This window comes from Ranitomeya imitator, chromosome 4 (assembly GCF_032444005.1).
Source record: "Ranitomeya imitator isolate aRanImi1 chromosome 4, aRanImi1.pri, whole genome shotgun sequence".
NCBI classification, from domain to species: domain Eukaryota; kingdom Metazoa; phylum Chordata; class Amphibia; order Anura; family Dendrobatidae; genus Ranitomeya; species Ranitomeya imitator.
Window position 1 is genome coordinate 671113775 of NC_091285.1, and position 23494 is coordinate 671137268.

General features: G+C 48.4%; 2 protein-coding genes across 2 annotated transcripts in view; both read left to right on the forward strand.

The window, feature by feature from the left end:
- The first annotated feature begins 876 nt into the window (after nucleotides 1-876).
- On the forward strand, nucleotides 877-3395 carry LOC138674676 (uncharacterized). The gene is made up of 2 exons (XM_069762489.1): nucleotides 877-1612; nucleotides 1654-3395. The coding sequence occupies exons 1-2, from the start codon at nucleotides 877-879 to the stop codon at nucleotides 3393-3395; spliced, it is 2478 nt and encodes an 825-aa protein (XP_069618590.1).
- Nucleotides 3396-9488: 6093 nt separating this feature from the next.
- Nucleotides 9489-23494, forward strand: part of PALM3 (paralemmin 3) — a 43097-nt gene continuing 29091 nt past the window's right edge. The window contains exon 1 of the mRNA XM_069767278.1: nucleotides 9489-9664. The gene's annotated coding sequence lies outside the window, so the exon portion shown is untranslated. The remainder of the gene's footprint in view (nucleotides 9665-23494) is intronic.

A 23494-nucleotide genomic window follows, 5' to 3' on the forward strand; every position in this document is an offset into this window, starting at 1 on the left:
TTCTGCCTAACTTCCTGTCCAACCCCTAGTTTTACCAATGTGAGAAGTGGCCCAATAAATAAGCCTTATGCTCCCCCTAGTGGCCGGAGTGTGAAGTGTAATGTGTGCTGGTGATACCTGGTCAGTATAATCTCTTCAGTGCCATCAGACGTACCATCACTCCCCTTAGTGGCAGAGCGATGTTACTGCAACGACCAGATCTCTGGGGCGCTGCACATCAACAAACCAACAATTGCAATTTCACATCACCCATCTGTGAGAATCAGGCAAAAAAAACAGCTCAGCTCTCCCCAGTTATTACAAGATCCATTGTGGAGGATTGCAGGAGAGTTGAGCTCTGCAATAAACCAGCTAATAATTATGTAAAATTGCACATGCAGCAATGGTAGGAGATAAAATCTGACAGGGCAGGATACTGTACATTAGCAGAGAGTGTATAGGAGCATGATATGAATTCTGCAATTAGATCAGCTCGATGATAAGTTAGAGAGTAGACTCCACATGAGCACATAGGAGAGTAAAGGAGGAGGATGCAGCACTGGGGAGAAGCAAGTGCTGCTGAGAAATATAGTTTTAGTAAAGGAAGTAATCTATTGCTGGAATCAGAGTCTCTGCAATTGAGTCCTGCTGCTCTCAGATGGGGTAGGAAAATCCTGGTGGCAGATTCAATATTAGTAACAGTTCAATATAATGCCCTATAAGGGTATGTGTAGGGCCGGTGTGTCCTATGCTAGTCTTGCTGGAGTAGAAGGTACCAAATTCATTAAGAGGTGCATGAGTGGAGAGTGTCGAGCCAAAAATACTAATGCAGTCTGGATCTGGAATAGCATTTCTGTTGTACAAAATCTGTGCACATTTGATTAATTTGATGGGTGGATGTGGGCTCCTCCCATCCCACCCCAGCTCCTCCCGTCCTACGCTGACTCCTCCCATCCCACCCCAGCTCCTCCTGTCCCACCCCAGTTCCTCCCGTCCCCCCCTGGCTCCTCACGTCCCATCCAGGCTCCTCCCATCCCACCCCAGTTCCCCCGTCCCACCCTGGCTCCTCATGTCCCATCCCAGCTCCTCCCATCCCACCCCAGTAACTCCCGTCTCACCCCAGTTCCTCCCGTCCCACCCCAGTTTCTCACATCCCACCCCAGTTCCTCCCATCCCACCCTAGCTCCTCACATCCCACCCCAGTTCATCCTGTCCCACCCTGGCTCCTACCATCCCACCCCAGTTCCTCCCATCCCATCCCAGCTCCTCACATCCCCACCCTGGCTCCCACCATCCCACCCGATACTCCAGTCCCATCCCAGCGCCTCACATCCCCATCCTGGCTCCCACCATCCCACCCCAGTTCCTCCCATCCCACCCCAGCTCCTCACATCCCACCCTGACTCCTCCCGTCCCACCCTGGCTCCTCCCATCCCACCTCCTCATATCCCACCCTGGCTCCTCCCATCCCAGTTCCTCCCATCCCACCCTGGCTCCTCACGTCCAATCCTGGCTCCTCCCATTCCACCCCAGTTCCCCCCCGTCCCACCCTGGCTCCTCACGTTCCAGCCCAGCTCCTCCCATCCCACCCCAGTTCCTCCCGCCTCACCCCAGTTCCTCCCGTCCCACCCCAGTTTCTCACATCCAACCCCAGTTCCTCCCATCCCATCCTAGCTCCTCACATCCCACCCCAGTTCATCCCGTCCCACCCTGGCTCCTACCATCCCACCCCAGTTCCTCCTGTCCCATCCCAGCTCCTCACATCCCACCCTGGCTCCTCCCATCCCACCCCAGCTCCTCACATCCCACCCTGGATCCTACTGTCCCACCTCAGTTCCTCCCGTCCAACCTCAGCTCCTCACATCCCACCCTGGCTCCTCCTGTCCCACCCCAGTTCCTCCCATCCCACCCTGACTCCTCCTATCCCACCCCAGCTCCTCACATCCCACCCTGGCTCCTCCCATCCCACCCCATCTCCTCCCATCCCACCCTGGCTCCTCACATCCCACTCCAGCTCCTCACATCCAACCCTGGCTCCTCCCATCCCACCCCAGCTTCTTACATCCCACCCTGGCTCCTCCCTCTCACATCCCACCCTGGTTCCTCCCATCCCACCCCAGCTCCTCACATCCCACCCCGACTCCTCCCGTCCCACCCTGGCTCCTCCCATCCCACCCCAGCTTCTCGCATCCCAACCTGGCTCCTCCCACCCCACCCCAATTCCTCCTGTCCCACCCTGGCTTCTCCCATCCCACCCCAGCTCCTCGCATCCCACCCTGGCTCCTCCCACCCCAGTTCCTCCCGTCCCACCCTGGCTCATCCCATCCCACCCTGGCTCCTCCCTCTCACATCCCACCCTGGCTCCTCCCATCCCACCCCAGCTCCTCACATCCCACCCCGACTCCTCCCGTCCCACCCTGGCTCCTCCCATCCCACCCCAGCTTCTCGCATCCCACCCTGGCTCCTCCCACCCCACCCCAATTCCTCCTGTCCCACCCTGGCTCCTCCCATCCCACCCCAGCTCCTCGCATCCCACCCTGGCTCCTCCCACCCCAGTTCCTCCCGTCCCACCCTGGCTCATCCCATCCCACCCCAGCTCCTCGCATCCCACCCTGGCTCCTCCCGTCCCACCCCAGTTCCTCCCATCCCACCCTGGATCCTTCCATCCTACCCCAGCTCCTCGCATCCCACCCTGGCTCCTCACATCCCACCCCAGCTCCTCACATCCCACGCTGGCTTCTCCCATCCCACCCCAGCTCCTCACATCCCACGCTGGCTCCTCCCATCCCACCCCAGCTCCTCACATCCCACGCTGGCTCCTCCCATCCCACCCCAGCTTCTCACGTCCCACGCTGGCTCCTCCCATCCCACCCCAGCTTCTCACATCCCACGCTGGCTTCTCCCATCCCACCCCAGCTCCTCACATCCCACGCTGGCTCCTCCCATCCCACCCCAGCTTCTCACGTCCCACGCTGGCTCCTCCCATCCCACCCCAGCTCCTCACATCCCAAGCTGGCTCCTCCCATCCCACCCCAGCTCCTCACATCCCACGCTGGCTTCTCCCATCCCACCCCAGCTCCTCACATCCCACGCTGGCTCCTCCCATCCCACCCCAGCTCCTCACATCCCACGCTGGCTCCTCCCATCCCACCCCAGCTCCTCACATCCCACGCTGGCTTCTCCCATCCCACCCCAGCTTCTCACGTCCCACGCTGGCTCCTCCCATCCCACCCCAGCTCCTCACATCCCACGCTGGCTCCTCCCATCCCACCCCAGCTCCTCACATCCCACGCTGGCTTCTCCCATCCCACCCCAGCTCCTCACATCCCACGCTGGCTCCTCCCATCCCACCCCAGCTCCTCACATCCCACGCTGGCTCCTCCCATCCCACCCCAGCTTCTCACGTCCCACCCTGACTCCTCCTGTCCCACCTCAGTTCCTCCCATTTCAGTATAGGTGATTCAAACATGGCGAAAATTTTTCACATCTTTCCAATGTGCCAAAAATGTGCAACTTTTCAAAATTTTTACAGTTTTCTAGCACAAAAGCTTTGACAAATCGGCCCCAGTGTCTTTTTCAGGCAGATTCTGCTACAGAAACCACCTGAAAAAACTATCAGAAAACACTCAAAAGAAGGAACATAAGCATCTCTATGTAACAACGACTCGCTGCTCTCCTGCTCAGGCTTTTGAACATCTTTTTACTGCTTCAGGTTTCTAAAAACACCAAGCGGTTAAAAGAATTGACATATCCATTCTTCAAGCGTTTTCCTCTTGGAAGTCAGTGGGAAAGCTGAAAATACCCCAGCCGTCTTCTGCAGCTTTTTGCAATTATTTTTGCTTAAAAAAATGCTAGTGGTGTCTTAATTATTCAAAGGAGTGAAAATAATAACTGGAAAATTACCTAAGAAATACGTCACAAAAACCAGGGGAAAAAACCTCCAAAAAAGAGTAGTCAGCTATAATCGTTAGAAAAACTCTTAGGAAATTACTAAAAAATCTACACAAATGACGCATGAGAAAAAAAACCACCAGCTTCCTGAAGAGTTCTCTGCTTCAAAAACTCGGTGGGTTAACCGGAGTTTAAAAGTCATTATGTGAACATAGCCTTAGTGTATTGTAGAGCCCAAATAACAGAGCTATACAGTATCCAAATGACAGGACCATACAGTGACCTAACATAGTAACATATAGTGGCCAATAACAGTGCAATTATGCATTTTTATTTATGCTTTTTGCTTATATAGCAGTATCATATTCCACAGCGCTTTACACAATAGGGCTCACAATCTAAATTCCCTATCAGTGTGTCTTGGAGCGTAGGAGGAAACCGAAGAGCCAGGAGGAAACCCACGCAAACACGAGGAGAACATACAAACTCCTTGCAGATGTTGTCCTTGGTGGGATTTGAACCCAGGACGCCAGCTCTGCAAGGCTACAGTGCTAACCACTGCGCCACCGTGCCGCCCTATAGTGCATTATAGTGCTCAAACAACAAAAATGTATAGTTCCCATATAACAATTCCATCTAGTGTTTTTGTAACAGTGCCATATTTTGCAAGTGTAACCTAGTGCTAAAATAACAATGCTATATGTTGTCCAGATGGCAGTACCTCATAGTGCCCAAGTAACAGTTCTATAGTGTGTGTATAACTACTGTATATCGTGGAATTTTCACTAACAGCTTAATATCATGTTCAAGTAACAGTGCTATACAGTGACCAAATGAAAGCATCATACAGTGACCAAATGAAAGCACTATACAGTGACCAAATGAAAGCATCAAACAGTGACCAAATGAAAGCATCAAACAGTGACCTCATGAACGCAGTGACCAAACGAAAGCATCAAACAATGACCTCATGAAAGCAAACAGTGACCAAATGAAAGCATCAGTGACTAAATGAAAGCACTATATAGTGACCAAATGAAAGCACTATACAGTGACCAAATGAAAGCACTATACAGTGACCAAATGAAAGCACCATACATTGACCAAATGAAAGCATCAGGGACCTCATGAAAGCATCAGTGGCCAAACGAAAGCATCAAACAATGACCTCATGAAAGTATCAAACAGTGACCAATTGAAAGCATCAAACAGTGACCTCATAAAAGCATCAGTGACCAAATGAAAGCATCATACAGTGATCAAATGAAAGCATCAAACAGTGACCAAATGAAAGCACTATACAGTGACCAAATGAAAGCACCATACAGTGACCAAATGAAAGCACCATACAGTGATCAAATGACAGCATCATACAGTGACCAAATGAAAGCATCATACAGTGACCAAATGAAAGCACCATACAGTGACCAAATGAAAGCACCATACAGTGACCAAATGAAAGCACCATACAGTGACCAAATGAAAGCACCATACAGTGACCAAATGACAGCATCATACAGTGACCAAATGAAAGCATCAAACAGTGATCAAATGAAAGCTGTTATGAAAGGCAATTCAGTACCACAATGGACATAGCGGTCAGAGCACATACAGTGATCTGACAATAACCCAAAATCATAGAACGAGCTCTGAGACGTGGGAACTCTGCAGACCGCAATCCCTAATCCTCTCCAAACAACACTAGAGGCAGCCGTGGATTGCGCCTAACTCTGCCTATGCAACTCGGCACAGCCTGAGAAACTAACTAGCCTGAAGATAGAAAATAAGCCTACCTTGCCTCAGAGAAATACCCCAAAGGAAAAGGCAGCCCCCCACATATAATGACTGTGAGTTAAGATGAAAAGACAAACATAGAGATGAAATAGATTCAGCAAAGTGAGGCCCGACTTTCTTAACAGAGCGAGGACAGAAAAGGTAACTTTGCAATCTACACAAAACCCTAAAGAAAACCACGCAAAGGGGGCAAAAAGACCCTCCGTACCGAACTAACGGCACGGAGGTACACCCTTTGCGTCCCAGAGCTTCCAGCAAAAAATTAGACAAGCTGGACAGAAAAAATAGCAAACAAATAGCAAAGAAGAACTTAGCTATGCAGAGCAGCAGGCCACAGGAATGATCCAGGGAAAAGCAAGTCCAACACTGGAACATTGACAGGAAGCCAGGATCAAAGCATTAGGTGGAGTTAAGTAGAGAAGCACCTAACGACCTCACCAGATCACCTGAGGGAGGAAACTCAGAAGCCGCAGTACCACTTCCCTCCACCAACAGAAGCTCACAGAGAGAATCAGCCGAAGTACCACTTGTGACCACAGGAGGGAGCTCTGCCACAGAATTCACAACAGAAAGCATCAAACAGTGACCAAATGAAAGCATCATACAGTGACCAAATGAAAGCATCATACAGTGACCAAATGAAAGCATCAAACAGTGACCAAATGAAAGCACTATACAGTGACCAAATGAAAGCACCATACAGTGACCAAATGAAAGCATCATACAGTGACCAAATGATAGCATCAAACAGTGATAGTGACCAAAAGAAAGCACCATACAGTGACCAAATGAAAGCATCAGTGGCCAAATTAAAGCATCAAACAGTGACATCATGAAAGCATCAAACAGTGACCAAATGGAAGCATCAAACAGTGACCAAATGGAAGTATCAAACAGTGACCAAATGAAAGCATCAAACAGTGACCTCATGAAAGCATCAGTGACCAAATGAAAGCATCAGTGACCAACTGAAAGCATCAGTGACCTCATAAAAACATCAAACAGTGACCAAAATAAAGCACTATACAGTGACCAAATGACCTCATGGAAACATCAAACTGTGACCAAATGAAAGCACTATACAGTGAGTGACCACATATGAGGCCCAGGTAATGGTTCCATACAATGCTCCTATGACCGAACCATACAAAGCTCAAAACTGCTGTCGAATATCAGTATCATATAGTGTCCCAATAACATTGCGTATAGAGCATAAGTAGTAAGTCCAGTTTCCAAATATTACTGTCAGAATTTGATAAAATAATACCATCATGTAGTGCTGAGATCAGCCGCCTGTGATCCCTGAGTAGTGGTCACTCAGCACTGGGGCCCTGCACTAGGACCCCAGTGTAAGGATTCCCTGTGACCTCCTCCATCACATCCTCCTCAGCCTCAGGCCCCTTTCACACATCAGTTTTTTGCGGTCAGTCACAATCTGTTGGCTCGGAGGATCGACGGATCCGTCGCAGATTGTGAAAAACTGATGTAACGATCCGTTTTTTTTTGATGGATCTGACTAGGGGGCTGGCTAATTGGATCCAAAAAAAGCGGAGCATGCTCAGTTAAAAAAAAACGAAATCCGTCGCCCATAGGCTTCCATTCTAGCAAATGACAGACGGTAACGGATCTGTCGCTGTCTGTTTTTTCAACGGAGGCAAAAAACGTTACTTTGTCCGTCGTCTCCGGCCGCCGGACAGACAATTTTTGACGGATCCGGCGAACAACAGATGAAACGTCGCTAATACAAGTCTATGCGAAAAAAAAAACGGATCCGTCGGCATCAGTCACTGGATCCGGTTTTATTTCAAAATTTGACGGATTTTGCGATAGCAAAAAACTGATGTGTGAAAGGGGCCTAACTGTCAGAGAGGCTCCTTGTGGCCCCAGAAGTCGCCTCCCTGTGTCAGGAGGATATTAATGGAGGAGCATGTTTCGCCCGTCCTCGTCTCTTTCCCTTCTTGGTCCCTGGGGATCTGAGGCTGCAGAGTCAGGAGGAGGTGGTGGGATCAATACCAGCAAGAGATGAATAATGTAGGGGAACCTAACACCGGGCTGCCTGTGCCCCACCGCTCCTCCCGCGCCCGGTCTCTGCTCCACTGTATAATGGCCACTCACACATAACAAGTAATAACGGTATGGAGGAGCAAAAATCACAGCGGCAAGTAATAAAGATTCATCCGCTGCGCGGCGCTGCAATGTTATACTCTGCTGTGAGTGATGTGCGCGAGGGGTGATGTGTATGTATGCACATGACTGGTCAGTGCACCTACGTCATTATGCCGGTGTCAGTGTGCCAGTGTCAGTGTGTCCTTGTGCATGCCTGTGTCAGTGCGCCAATGTCAGGGTGCCGGTGTCAGTGTGCTGGTGTCAGTGTGCCCGTGTATGCCGATTTCAGTGTGCCGGTGTCAGTGTGCCAGTGTCAGTGTGCAGGTGTCAGTGTGCCCGTGTATGCCGATTTCAGTGTGCCGGTGTCAGTGTGCCAGTGTCAGTGTGTCTGCCGGTGTCAAAGTGCCCTTGTGTAGTATGCCAGTGTCAGTGTGCCGATGTTAGTGTCAGTGTACAGTGTTCCAGTGTACAGTGTGCCAGTGTCAGTGTGTAAGCAGGTGTCAGTGTGCCCTTGTGTATGTCAGTGTCAGTGTGCCGATGTCAGTGTGTCTGTCTGTATGCCGGTGTCAGTGTGCCCGTGTGTATGCCAATTTCAGTGTGCCGGTGTCAGTGTGCCAATGTCAATGTGTTTGTGTGTATGCAGGTGTCAGTGTGTCTGTGTGTATGCCGGTGTCGGTGTGTATGCCAGTGTCAGTGTGCCGTGTCAGTGTGTATGCCAGTGTCAGTGTGTCTGTGTGTATGCCGGTGTCAGTGTGTATGCCGGTGTCAGTGTGTATGCCGGTGTCAGTGTGTATGCCGGTGTCAGTGTGTGTGTATGCCGGTGTCAGTGTGTGTGTATGCCGGTGTCAGTGTGTATGCCGGTGTCAGTGTGTATGCCGGTGTCTGTGTGTATGCCGGTGTCTGTGTGTATGCCGGTGTCTGTGTGTATGCCGGTGTCAGTGTGTATGCCGGTGTCTGTGTGTATGCCGGTGTCTGTGTGTATGCCGGTGTCAGTGTGTATGCCGGTGTCAGTGTGTGTGTATGCCGGTGTCAGTGTGTATGCCGGTGTCAGTGTGTATGCCGGTGTCAGTGTGTATGCCGGTGTCAGTGTGTGTGTATGCCGGTGTCTGTGTGTGTGTATGCCGGTGTCAGTGTGTATGCCGGTGTCAGTGTGTATGCCGGTGTCAGTGTGTATGCCGGTGTCAGTGTGTGTGTATGCCGGTGTCAGTGTGTATGCCGGTGTCTGTGTGTGTGTATGCCGGTGTCAGTGTGTATGCCGGTGTCTGTGTGTATGCCGGTGTCTGTGTGTGTGTGTATGCCGGTGTCTGTGTGTGTGTATGCCGGTGTCAGTGTGTATGCCGGTGTCAGTGTGTGTGTATGCCGGTGTCAGTGTGTATGCCGGTGTCAGTGTGTATGCCGGTGTCAGTGTGTATGCCGGTGTCAGTGTGTGTGTATGCCGGTGTCAGTGTGTATGCCGGTGTCTGTGTGTATGCCGGTGTCAGTGTGTATGCCGGTGTCAGTGTGTATGCCGGTGTCTGTGTGTGTGTATGCCGGTGTCAGTGTGTATGCCGGTGTCTGTGTGTGTGTATGCCGGTGTCTGTGTGTGTGTATGCCGGTGTCAGTGTGTATGCCGGTGTCAGTGTGTATGCCGGTGTCAGTGTGTGTGTATGCCGGTGTCTGTGTGTATGCCGGTGTCAGTGTGTATGCCGGTGTCAGTGTGTGTGTATGCCGGTGTCAGTGTGTGTGCCGGTGTCATCCCTCGCTGACTCCCGCAGCCTCCTCCCTGCCCGGACTGTAGAACCGGTGGGACCAGCTCAGGTGTCGCCTCCCCGTCCCTCCTCCGCCTCCTCCCTCTCTGTCCGGTCCTCTCTCCAATGTGACCGGGGAGCAGCAGCTGTCAGCGCCCGGAGCGGAGGTGAGGGGCAGAGGGGGCTGGAGGGCGCGGGGGAAGGGGCCGACATTTATTATCGAGGGGAGCAGAAGTTGGGGGCTGAGGATGGGGGCCAGCGCTGTACCTGGAGGTTGTGGCAGGTGAGAGGAGCAGGGAAATGGGGGGCAGGCTGCGCCTCGGGCATTGGGGGCTATCCAGGCACGTGAGGGTCAGTGATGGGGGATGACCACCTCGGAGAGAGAAGTGGCGCAAGAACTTGGGGGCAGTGGGGAGAAAGATGGCGCAAGAATTCTGCGGGGTCAGCGGGTAGAGGGCACTGCTGGAGGGTGCGGGCAGATGGGGCAGATACTGTGTGTGGGGAGATGGGTCATATTGGGTAGTGGGCAACGGAACAGGTATATAGGGTGTCAGAGACATGGGGCAGGTATATAGGGTGTCAGAGACACGGGGCAGGTATATAGGGTGGCAGAGACACGGGGCAGGTATATAGGGTGGCAGAGACACGGGGCAGGTATATAGGGTGTCAGAGACACGGGGCAGGTATATAGGGTGTCAGAGACATGGGGCAGGTATATAGGGTGTCAGAGACACGGGGCAGGTATATAGGGTGTCAGAGACACGGGGCAGGTATATAGGGTGTCAGAGACATGGGGCAGGTATATAGGGTGTCAGAGACACGGGGCAGGTATATAGGGTGTCAGAGACACGGGGCAGGTATATAGGGTGGCAGAGACACGGGGCAGGTATATAGGGTGGCAGAGACACGGGGCAGGTATATAGGGTGGCAGAGACACGGGGCATGTATATAGGGTGGCAGAGACACGGGGCAGGTATGTAGGGTGTCAGAGGCACGGGGCAGGTATATAGGGTGTCAGAGACACGGGGCAGGTATATATGGTGTCAGAGACACGGGGCATGTATATAGGGTGGCAGAGACACGGGGCAGGTATATAGGGTGTCAGAGACACGGGGCATGTATATAGGGTGGCAGAGACACGGGGCAGGTATATAGGGTGGCAGAGACACGGGGCAGGTATATAGGGTGGCAGAGACACGGGGCATGTATATAGGGTGGCAGAGACACGGGGCAGGTATATAGGGTGTCAGAGGCACGGGGCAGGTATATAGGGTGTCAGAGACACGGGGCAGGTATATATGGTGTCAGAGACACGGGGCATGTATATAGGGTGGCAGAGACACGGGGCAGGTATATAGGGTGTCAGAGACACGGGGCATGTATATAGGGTGGCAGAGACACGGGGCAGGTATATAGGGTGTCAGAGACACGGGGCATGTATATAGGGTGGCAGAGACACGGGGCAGGTATATAGGGTGTCAGAGACACGGGGCAGGTATATAGGGTGTCAGAGACACGGGGCAGGTATATAGGGTGTCAGAGACACGGGGCAGGTATATAGGGTGTCAGAGGCACGGTGCAGGTATATAGGGTGTCAGAGGCACGGGGCAGGTATATAGGGTGTCAGAGACACGGGGCAGGTATATAGGGTGTCAGAAACACGGGGCAGGTATATAGGGTGTCAGAGGCACGGTGCAGGTATATAGGGTGTCAGAGGCACGGGGCAGGTATATAGGGTGTCAGACACGGGGCAGGTATATAGGGTGTCAGAAACACGGGGCAGGTATATAGGGTGTCAGGCACGGTGCAGGTATATAGGGTGTCAGAGGCACGGGGCAGGTATATAGGGTGTCAGAGACACGGGGCAGGTATATAGGGTGTCAGAGACACGGGGCAGGTATATAGAGTGTCAGAGGCACGGTGCAGGTATATAGGGTGTCAGAGGCATGGGGCAGGTATATAGGGTGTCAGAGACACGGGGCAGGTATATAGGGTGTCAGAGACATGGGGCAGGTATATAGGGTGTCAGAGGCACGGTGCAGGTATATAGGGTGTCAGAGACACGGGGCAGGTATACAGGGTGTCAGACACGGGGCAGGTATACAGGGTGTCAGAGACACGGGGCAGGTATATAGGGTGTCAGAGACATGGGGCAGGTATATAGGGTGTCAGAGACACAGGGCAGGTATATAGGGTGTCAGAGGCACGGGGCAGGTATATAGGGTGTCAGAGACACGGGGCAGGTATATAGGGTGTCAGAGGCACGGGGCAGGTATATAGGGTGTCAGAGGCACGGGGCAGGTATATAGGGTGTCAGAGACACGTGGCAGGTATATAGGGTGTCAAACACGGGGCAGGTATATAGGGTGTCAGAGACACGGGGCAGGTATATAGGGTGTCAGACACGGGGCAGGCATATAGGGTGTCAGAGACATGGGGCAGGTATATAGGGTGTCAGAGGCACGGTGCAGGTATATAGGGTGTCAGAGACACGGGGCAGGTATACAGGGTGTCAGAGACACGGGGCAGGTATATAGGGTGTCAGAGACACGGGGCAGGTATATAGGGTGTCAGAGACACAGGACAGGTATATAGGGTGTCAGAGACATGGGGCAGGTATGACCTGAGCCATGACGGGATCTTGGAGGGTCCCACACCTTGGATATGTGTCTGGGGAGGGGCCCAGTCTGCAGATTAGTAATGTATGTACATATATATAAGTGACACATTACACATTACACATATATGCAGATGTTCTCACGCCCTGTGTTGTAATTACTCCACTCCCAACCCATCATCAGGGGTGAGACTGATGGGGCTGATAGTCGCCCTGCATAGTGAGGGTAGTAGTGTCAGGACCTCCTGCTTGTATGGAGTGTTCTACAGATGTAGCAGTGCTGGGCCTATATGATGTAGCAGAGCTGGGCCTATATGATGCAGGCACAGATCTCAGATGTAGCAGAGCTGAACTTGTCTGATGTAGTAGAGTTGGGCCTATATGATGCAGGCACAGATCTCAGATGTACAGAGCTGAGCCTATATGATGCAGCAGAGCTGAGCTTGTCTGATGTAGTAAAGTTGGGCCTATATGATGCAAGCACAGATCTTCTCAGATGTAGCAGAGCTTGAGCCTATATGATGCAGCAGAGCTGAACTTGTCTGATATAGTAGAGTTGGGCCTATATGATGCATTCACAGATCTTCTCAGATGTGGCAGAGCTGAGCTTGTCTGATGTAGCAGAGCTGGGCCTATATGATGCAGGCACAGATCTCAGATGTAGCAGAGCTGAACTTGTCTGATGTAGTAGAGTTGGGCCTATATGATGCAGGCACAGATCTCAGATGTACAGAGCTGAGCCTATATGATGCAGCAGAGCTGAGCTTGTCTGATGTAGTAAAGTTGGGCCTATATGATGCAAGCACAGATCTTCTCAGATGTAGCAGAGCTTGAGCCTATATGATGCAGCAGAGCTGAACTTGTCTCATATAGTAGAGTTGGGCCTATATGATGCATTCACAGATCTTCTCAGATGTAGCAGAGCTGAGCTTGTCTGATGTAGCAGAGCTGAGCTTGTCTGATGTAGTAGAGCTGAGCTTGTCTGATGTAGTAGAGTTGGGCCTATATGATGCAGGCACAGATCTCAGATGTAGCAGAGCTGAGCCTATATGATGCAGTAACAGATCTCAGATGTAGCAAAGCTGAGCTTGTCTGATGTAGCAGAGATGAATTGGTCAGACAGCAGCACCCCTGGATTTGTCAGAGAATTACAGAGCAGCCTGGTTATATTTCTCTGTTCCTTTTTCTGTACTTGCAGTAATTAGATGTAGCAGTGCTGAACTTGTATGGCCTGAAAAAGCTGTAACTGTGAGATGTAGCAGATCTGTATTTGTCAGGGGTACTAATGGCAAGCCTGTCTGACAGCTGCGCTCCTCACAGGCAGCAGAGCTGAGTTTGTCAGTGCAGTGTGACACATTCAGCTCTGCTACCTCTGCACTGGTGGAGGAACTCTTACTAATTCCCCAGTCAAAATATTTCATGTGACAGAATGAAGCATATAAACACTGGTGTCCTGACTGTGGGGTGGAGCAGTATGGGTCTGTCTGCAGCTCTACTGCACTGCACACTTCTCCACCTGCAGGCGTTGCTGAGACTTGTAGTTCTACACCAGCTGGGATCCACGTGACCACTTACCCTGGGCAGCTCCCACATATGACAGGCCAGTGATGCTGGAGGCATTATAGGGATGTGCAGAATTTGTATTTTTGTTACTGAGGTGAATGATAAGATTCTTGCCATGTCTGCCCCTCCCCCTATAATCCCCCCTTATCTCAGCCCACTGTGATCTCCACACTTGATGTCCTCCCCCTATTCTCATCCTTATCACCTTCTATTGTCTTCTATCTCTGTCACTATCTAATGTTATATCTCTGCCTGCTTTGCAGTTGAATAGTGACTATTGTTCTCTGTTATCAGCCACCTCAGCCCACCTCAAGGAGACACAGTGTAGCTTTACTATCTTAGTGGTATCTCATAATAAGTAAATTAAACTTTTAAAGAAGTTCTGTCACTTTTTTCTATACTGCGAAATTCAATTACTCTCAATTTTCAAGATCTCTTCTTGCTTTCAGTAAATGGAAACATTCACTAATACATGAGGGCCCAACGGTGGTTCCGCCAGGTGCTGCCTCCCGACTCCTCGCTTGGCCATGCCCTCCTGTGTTCCCTACAAGACTCCTCTGGCGAGATCAAAATGATCAGCAGGCCAAATCTATCAGGGAAGAGTCTGGGGGAGGGGCTCTATAGCGCCAACATAGTCCGTGGCAATTCATACTCCGTAGACTGTAGAGTCTTTCTGGGTTTCGCACAGTTATCCAGTGTGTTTCAGCTTGGAGTCTGGGTGAGGATTGTCTAGACTGCAGTTTGTATGGTTTTCAGCCTTGAGGTGAAAAACAAGAATGTGTCTCATTCACTGACAACAAGTAGAGATCTTGCTGCTGTCATGTCCAGTTTCTATAACTAGGGATTGGAAATGAGGAGAAATTCAAACATAAGGTATATTAGAGTTCCAGAAGTTCGTATCATACTGGTGTTAAGGTGGTCATCCGACTGGTAGCTCTTCTTCCTGGCACAGACAAGGAAAGAATAGATCTCCCAAGGAGAGGATTCGCCAATCACTAATGTTATATGTTATTGATATGACCGGTTTACATATACATTTAGGTAAGGAAGGACTCTTGGCCATGTCCTGACCGCCTTATTCTTCTCAGTACGGGAATCAGTATAAATATGTGTGATTCCATTCAATTTTAGATCTACACAAGAGTATGGAGGGTGTTGATTCCAGGCCCCTGGACTCTGTTTATAGGTATAGGTACGATCACATTTCTGTCACTGCTTAGGAAATGGTTTGAAATGAGTCATTAAAGAGTAAAAAATAGAGGTTTTGGACGAATTTTCCTTTTAGAGACAATAAAAAAGGGTACCGCAATGGGGTCTGAATAAACCTCACTAATATAATTAATCAAACTGGTTGTGATTATAGATCATTTATTATTAATATGTCACCTATAGCCTTCTGTATGCACATACACATAGGTCGTAGAGGAGAATAGGGTGCCTCGTGTGATTCATTTATAGTTTTATAATCATAAAGAGTGTAGATTATATTTAGTAACATAATAATAATTGGGAGGCTGACCTTGATAAATGGTCCTGTATCTAATTTGATCAGTTTATCTAGAACATCAATGTTTATTGATAAGTCATGGCATAGCTATTTGATTACTGAAATTAATAATAGGCCCCTGCGTATACATGGGGCTCGATGGAATGTTTACATGAGAAAATGACATCACATTAGGATACCATAAGCTATATACATTATAGCCTATTGTGGACTGGTAGTACAAACTATGCCTGGTATGCTGCACCATCTGCGCTATGTGGAATAGGTTGTTTCCAGTTCTACATAACTGGAATTGCTGGTGAGCCATGCATTCCCCACATTGGCGTAAATGATCGAAATGAGCACCCATTGGGGATCTATGTATATTCTTGTGACTCTTGTATAAAAATTAAAAAAAATCTCATTACACATTGCTCTATGCTGTATGGCAATTTAAAGGGAACCAGTCAGCATGACCAGGGACTTTATGATTTGGACATTTTGTAGACACCCTTTAAATTTTAAATGTTTTGGACTCCTCGGCCTAAATGGAAAAAAATGGTTCAGTATTAATGAGACATTTTAGAAGTTGGTCATTTAAAGGGTCAAGACAATCCTAGATTCCAAATAACCAAACCCAAGTTTTAAGGATAAGGAGGGGTTTTGTATGTTTGCACTGAGGATCTGGATGGAGCAAGACAAGGCAGGCTGACCTATAATTCACTTTCAAACACTGTACTCATTATGCGGCACCTCCTGATGCTGTGCTCGTGCCACCTGGGAGGGCATCTTCCTATAGTTATATTACCGAAGATTTAGGGCTACTGCTGGGCACCCATCGCAGTTCCTAATTATGGATGATCCCATAGAAGCACATGTTGCAGGGCTCCCAGGCCTGAGCCTGTGTTATGCAGGTGCTTCCATTCCCTGTGTCTCCCTCTCCCCTCCCAGTACCTGCTCAGGTTACTGGCTCCTTACAATGGGCCTGCAGGTGGATGCTGGGAGTTGTGTGCTTGTTTACAGCAGCGGGCAGGAATGTGCCTCCTCCCGTATACAGGATCCGCTCTCTGGTGTCAGGGTGGCACCCCTTCCAGCTCCTGTGACACTGACCAGCTGGAGGGTTAGGATTAGGCTGGGATTAGTTTTCTGTTAGTTTTGCTGCTCTGTCACTTTTCTTAATCTACAGTTTCTGGTTTGTGTGTTGGGGAAGGCGGACAGGGGACATCACCACCCAGATCTTTATCTCCCAGAGTTCTGAGTGGATGTGGGATATTAGAGCTGTTTTTTAAAGGAATGTGTCCATAAAGTTTATTGAAAAGAGAGTCGTGATGTCATCAGTGAATAAGGCATCATGGGGCTGACGTTTAGGGCGTAAAAATCCATTTATCGATGGTTTCCTTTGGGACTGAATCTGGGTGTTGTGTCTACAGATGGACAATGATCGCGGCTGTGCACATTGTATAGCGATGGAGATACCCTCTAAGTGCCTGGAGTGTGAACAATCGCCATGAAATCTCAGCCCCCGGGTGGTGATCAGAAATCACTTCTTGTTCTGTGTGGTCACCCACCACAATGTCCACTACCCAGAAGGCACCTTGCCCTGCTCTGTCCCTGGTGGTAGCTCTGTTATGGGGTCACTGTGGCTGTCATTATTATGGGGTCACTGTGGCTGTCATTATTATGGGGTCACTGTGGCTTTCATTATTATGGGGTCACTGCAGCTTTCATTATTATGGGGTCACTGTGACTGTCATTATTATGGGGTCACTGTGGCTGTCACTATTATGGGGTCACTGTGGCTGTCATTATTATGGGGTCACTGTGGCTGTCACTATTATGGGATCACTGTGGCTGTCATTATTATGAGGTCACTGTGGCTGTCATTATTACGGGGTCACCGTGGCTGTCACTATTATGGGGTCACTGTGGCTTTCATTATTATGGGGTCACTGCATCTTTCATTATTATGGGGTCACTGTAGCTGTCATTATTATGAGGTCACTGTGTCTGTCACTATTATGAGGTCACTGTGGCTGTCACTATCATAGGGGTCACTGTGGCTGTCACTATTATGGGGTCACTGTGGCTGTCATTATTATGGGGTCACTGTGGCTGTCATTATTATGGGGTCACTGCATCTTTCATTATTATGAGGTCACTGTGTCTGTCACTATTATGAGGTCACTGTGGCTGTCACTATCAGGGGGGCCACTGTGGCTGTCATTATTATGGGGTCACTGTGGCTGTCACTGTTATGGGGTCACTGTGGCTGTCATTATTATGGGGTCACTGTAGCTGTCATTATTGTGTGGTCACTGTGGCTGTCATTATTATGGGGTCACTGTAGCTGTCATTATTATGGGGTCACTGTAGCTGTCATTATGGGGTCACTGTGGCTGTCATTATTATGGGGTCACCGTGGCTGTCACTATTATAGGGTCACTGTGGCATAGCCTGCTTTATGCACCCTCCCTTGGGGAGACAACCCAAAACAGCCCCCAATGTGTCAGTCAGGGACAAGAAATCACCCCACGACATCTGCCCGTCCCCGCAGACGTGGTAATGTGACTGCGCCCCTATAATAAGCCCCCAGTGTCTCATTGCGCCAATATCAGCACAAATATGCACATGTGACACGTGGTGGCGAAACGTGTGGGCCGTAGTCACATGACCGACATATCACACATTCCTGGGGGATATGGACCGTGCAGAAGACAGTGTCCCACACTCAGAGCAGCATTAACCCCTCTGGTGCCACACTCAGCTCTTTTCTGCCAGCCAGTCATAGTCTATAGTGATCTCTTGAATCTACAGGGTTAAATGATCAAACCGTTAAATAAACAACCTACCTGATCTTATGTTCTATCCCAAAGGGACAAATACTCCCCCAGAAATAGTCTGATTGTGGGATATTACGCTTACAGGGAAATGTTTCCATTCTCTCCAGAGCCAGAATTTTGTTCGGAGATGTACAGACCCAATATTGCTGAGGAACCATGTTATTAGTGGCCGCAGGGATTTATGGATCAGGCAGGAAAGGGTTAACATTTACCTTGCTGTGTGCAAAGTGCAGTGATGAGAATACAGTGAGGTATAATCTGGGGCTTGGAACCTGTCAATGAACTGTCAGAATGGAACAATTAAAGATTAATCATATCAACCTCATGACAATTATCATTATATGGTGATCACATGATAAAGCCAATATAAAACTATATATAACTGCTGCTATAATACTGCCCTCTATGTACAAGAATATAACTACTATAATACTGCTCCTATGTACAAGAATATAACTACTATAATACTGCTCCTATGTACAAGAATATAACTACTATAATACTGCCCTCTATGTACAAGAATATAACTACTATAATACTGCTCCTATGTACAAGAATATAACTATTATAATACTGCTCCTATATACAAGAATATAACTACTATAATACTGCTCCTATGTACAAGAATATAACTATTATAATACTGCTCCTATATACAAGAATATAACTACTATAATACTGTCCCCTATGTACAAGAATATAACTACTATAATACTGCTCCTATGTATAAGAATATAACTACTATAATACTGCCCCTATGTACAAGAATATAACTACTATAATACTACCCCTATGTACAAGAATATAACTACTATAATACTGCTCCTATGTACAAGAATATAACTATTATAATACTGCTCCTATATACAAGAATATAACTACTATAATACTGCTCCTATGTACAAGAATATAACTATTATAATACTGCTCCTATATACAAGAATATAACTACTATAATACTGTCCCCTATGTACAAGAATATAACTACTATAATACTGCTCCTATGTATAAGAATATAACTACTATAATACTGCCCCTATGTACAAGAATATAACTACTATAATACTGCCCCTATGTACAAGAATATAACTACTATAATACTGCTCCCTATGTACTGGAATTTAACTACTATAATACTGCTCCTATGTACAAGAATATAACTACTATAATACTGCCCTCTATGTACAAGAATATAACTACTATAAAACTGAAAAAAAAAAAGGGAAGAAGCCAGCACTGCTTATGGTCAGAACGCAATAACTGAAGTGCAATTGCACATAAATTCTAACTGTATTTCAAATATGAGACATTTAGCAAACAATTGATCAATTCTTTGAGCTACCCCGCCACTTCACGGCAATCTCATAATGGGGCAGTCCTAATCTTCGTATTTTATTTACGTTGTGCCATTATGGCTTCCTGAATGTATTAAAAAAAAAAAAAAAAAAAAAAAAAAAAAGGACCACATTAAATGCGAACTGTACCTGGAGCATTTTCAGAATCACTCCCTTGGTGCCAGAAAAGGCAAGCGCAGGTAAAGGCCGATCAGGTCCAGTGCGGACATTTCAGATCTGGCTTCCACACTGCCAAACCCGCACCAAAGATGAAGGGTGAGACAGGCTGAGACACAGGTGCACAATTAACTTGAGCCTGAGGCGGGGCAGGGCTGCTGTGTGTGTGCACAGCAGCCTATCAATCACAGTGAACACAGAAAGAATGGCGCACATAACCCAGCGTGCGCGGCAACAGTGGTGGTCAGCCACATACCAATGCAAAGCAAAAAAAAAAAAGGGAAGAAGCCAGCACTGCTTATGGTCAGAACGCAATAACTGAAGTGCAATTGCACATAAATTCTAACTGTATTTCAAATATGAGACATTTAGCAAACAATTGGTCCGCACTGGACCTGATCGGCCTTTACCTGCGCTTGCCTTTCCTGGCACCAAGGGAGTGATTCTGAAAATGCTCCAGGTACAGTTCGCATTTAATGTGGTCCTTTTTTTTTTTATACATTCAGGAAGCCATAATGGCACAACGTAAATAAAATACGAAGATTAGGACTGCCCCATTATGAGATTGCCGTGAAGTGGCGGGGTAGCTCAAAGAATTGATCAATTGTTTGCTAAATGTCTCATATTTGAAATACAGTTAGAATTTATGTGCAATTGCACTTCAGTTATTGCGTTCTGACCATAAGCAGTGCTGGCTTCTTCCCTTTTTTTTACTATAAAACTGCTCCTATGTACAAGAATATAACTACTGTAATACTGCCCCTATGTACAAGAATATAACTACTATAATACTGCCCCCTATGTACAAGAATATAAGTACTATAATAATGCCCCCTATGTACAAGAATATAAATACTATAATACTGCTCCTATGTACAAGAATATAACTACTATAATACTGCCCCCTATGTACAAGAATATAACTACTATAATACTGCTCCTACGTGCAAGAATATAGCTACTATAATACTGTCCACTATGTACAAGAATATAGCTACTATAATACTGCTCCTATGTACTGGAATGTAACTACTATAATACTGTCCAGTGCCACTATGTACAAGAATATAACTACTATAATACTGCCTCTATGTACAAGACTATAACTACTATAATACTGCTCCTATGTAATGGAATATAACTACTATAATACTGTCCACTATGTACAAGAATATAACTACTATAATACTGTCCACTATGTACAAGAATATAACTACGGTACTATAATACTGTCCACTATGTACAAGAATATAACTGCTATAATACTGTCCCCTATGTACAAGAATATAACTGCTATAATACTGCCCACTATGTACAAGAATATAACTACTATAATACTGTCCTATATGTACAATATAACTACTACTAGATGGTGGCCCGATTCTAACGCATCGCGTATTCTAGAATATGCATGTCCACGTAGTATATTGCACAGCCACGTAGTATATTGCCCAGTGACGTAGTATATTGCGCAGCCACGTAGTATATTGCCCAGCCACGTAGTATATTGCCCAGTGACGTAGTATATTGCACAGCCACGTAGTATATTTACGTAGTATATTGCCCAGTCACGTAGTATATTGCGCAGCCACGTAGTATATTGCCCAGTTACGTAGTATATTGCCCAGTTACGTAGTATATTGCCCAGCCACGTAGTATTGGATCGCCCCCACGTAAGGGCAATGGGGTACTCGGTACCGGGTAATTCAGTTCCCTCGGCTGGGATGTCACGGTGGCCCGACCCGGACCGTGGCCCTATGAGGGGCGCCCAATTAAAAGGTGATATGAGTTTGTCAAGTGTTCGTGACGCCACCTGTGGTATTTGGTCAGGGTGACCGACGCTGCTTAGGGGTCCGCTGGGATAATGGAATGGCAGCTAGATGGTATACCTTCCCACAGGTGAAGTATATCCCCAGAGCTTCCCAGAAGTGTAGATGTTGATGGTGGATGGTGCAAGGCGCGGTGAATAACGAGGACACAATGGGAGCAGTCTCTTTACCTTTACTGAAGGCTTCAGCATCCACAGTCCAGGGTGCTGGATCACAGGGTAGGCAGAGTCTGATGGCAATTCCAGAGTCCCATTATCCAGGTGGAAATCAGTAGCCTACCCCTTGCGCATAGTAACGTAGTAGGTCCCTACGTGCATTAGCCCTCATAGGGTCCTCACTCTTGTTACTCTTCTCTCGGTCCCCCAGATGGATAGGACCAACCCGTATGACGGTGGTGGCCTGAGGCTATTTTATAGGGACCCTAGCGTCGCCCCTCCTCCACGTTGCCACCTTGTCTGCTTAGGTTCTTGGGTCGGGCAGCCAACTTGAAGATGACTGTCCTGCCGGTCTCTGAAGTAAGGCATAGAGTCTATTACTCCCTCGGTGTTCCGGCTACCGGATCTGCGCACAGTGGGAGGCAGCCTGCTTCTAGATGGTCTCCCACTGGTGTTATACTCCTGTTGCTACGACTTCTGTGCTCTCTCACTACGACACACTTCCTTTCTTGTCCTTTCCTTGGAGGCTGCTGCAATCAGGTGCAGGTGCAGCTCCGTGTCCTTCTTTCCTTCCTGGGCCGAGCCCAGTCTGCTCCTCTCCTCCTCTGACTATCTCCTTTTCCCTCCAGTCAGCTTCTCCTCCAACTCCAACTGACCTCACTTCCTAACCAAACCCCCAGTTTTACCCAAGTGTGAGGAGTGTCCTAATAGATAGAACCTTATGCTCCCCCTGGTGGCCGGCGTGTGAAGTGTGTGTGTGGCTGTGATACCTGGCAGGGTGAACTCCTTTGGTGCCATCAGACGTAACATCGCTCCCCCTTGGTGGAAGAACGACATTACTGCAACGACCAGGACTCTGGGGCGCTGCAGTATATTTCCCAGTTACGTAGTATATTGCCCAGTCACGTAGTATATTGCCCAGCCACGTAGTATATTGCCCAGTTATGTAGTATATTGCCCAGTCACTTGCCCAGCCACGTAGTTTATTGCCCAGTTACGTAGTATATTGCCGAGTGACGTAGTATACAGCACAGAGCCACGTAGTATATTACACAGCGAAGTAGTATACAGCGCAGAGCCACGTAGTATATTGCCCAGTCACGTAGTATATTGGCCAGCCACATAGTATATTGCCCAGTCACGTAGTATATTGGCCAGCCACGTAGTATATTGCCCAGCCACGTAGTATATTGCCCAGCCATGTAGTATATTGCCCAGCCACGTAGTATATTGCTCAGTGACGTAGTATATTGCGCAGCCACGTAGTATATTGGCCAGTTACGTAGTATATTGCCCAGTCACGTAGTATATTGCCCAGCCACGTAGTATGTTGCCCAGTTACGTAGTATATTGCCCAGTGACGTAGTATATTTCCCAGCCAGGTTTGTCACAGGTAAAAAAAATAAAAAATAAACATATACTCACCTTTCCGAAGGCCCCTTGTAGTCCACGGCAGCTTACAGTACCTGGGTTGGTATCAGAGCACAGGACCTGTGATGACGTCGCGGTCACATGACCGTGACGTCACGGCAGGTCTTTCTAGCGCAGGCGCGCTGTGCCTGTGATGATGTCGCGGTCACATGACCGTGACGTTATGGCAGGTCCTTGTCGCGCAGGCGCGCAGGGCCTGTGATGACGTTGCGGTCACATGACCATGACGTCATGGCAGGTCCTTCTGCCATACCATCTTTGCCACCGGAAACTGCAGCGGAAGATGGCGGCCGGCGGGAGCGACTACGGAGGGTGAGTATAGCAGGTTTTTGTTTTTTTATTATTTTTAACATTACATTTTTTACTATTGATGCCGCATAGGCAGTGTCAATAGTAAAAAGTTGGGGACACACAGGGTTAATAGCGGCGGTAACAGAGTGCGTTACCCGTGGCATAACGCGGTCCGTTACCGCCGGCATTAACCCTGTGTTAGGTGACCGGAGGGGAGTATGCGGGTGACAGGCACTGACTGCGGGGAGTAAGGAGCGGCCATTTTCTTCCGGAC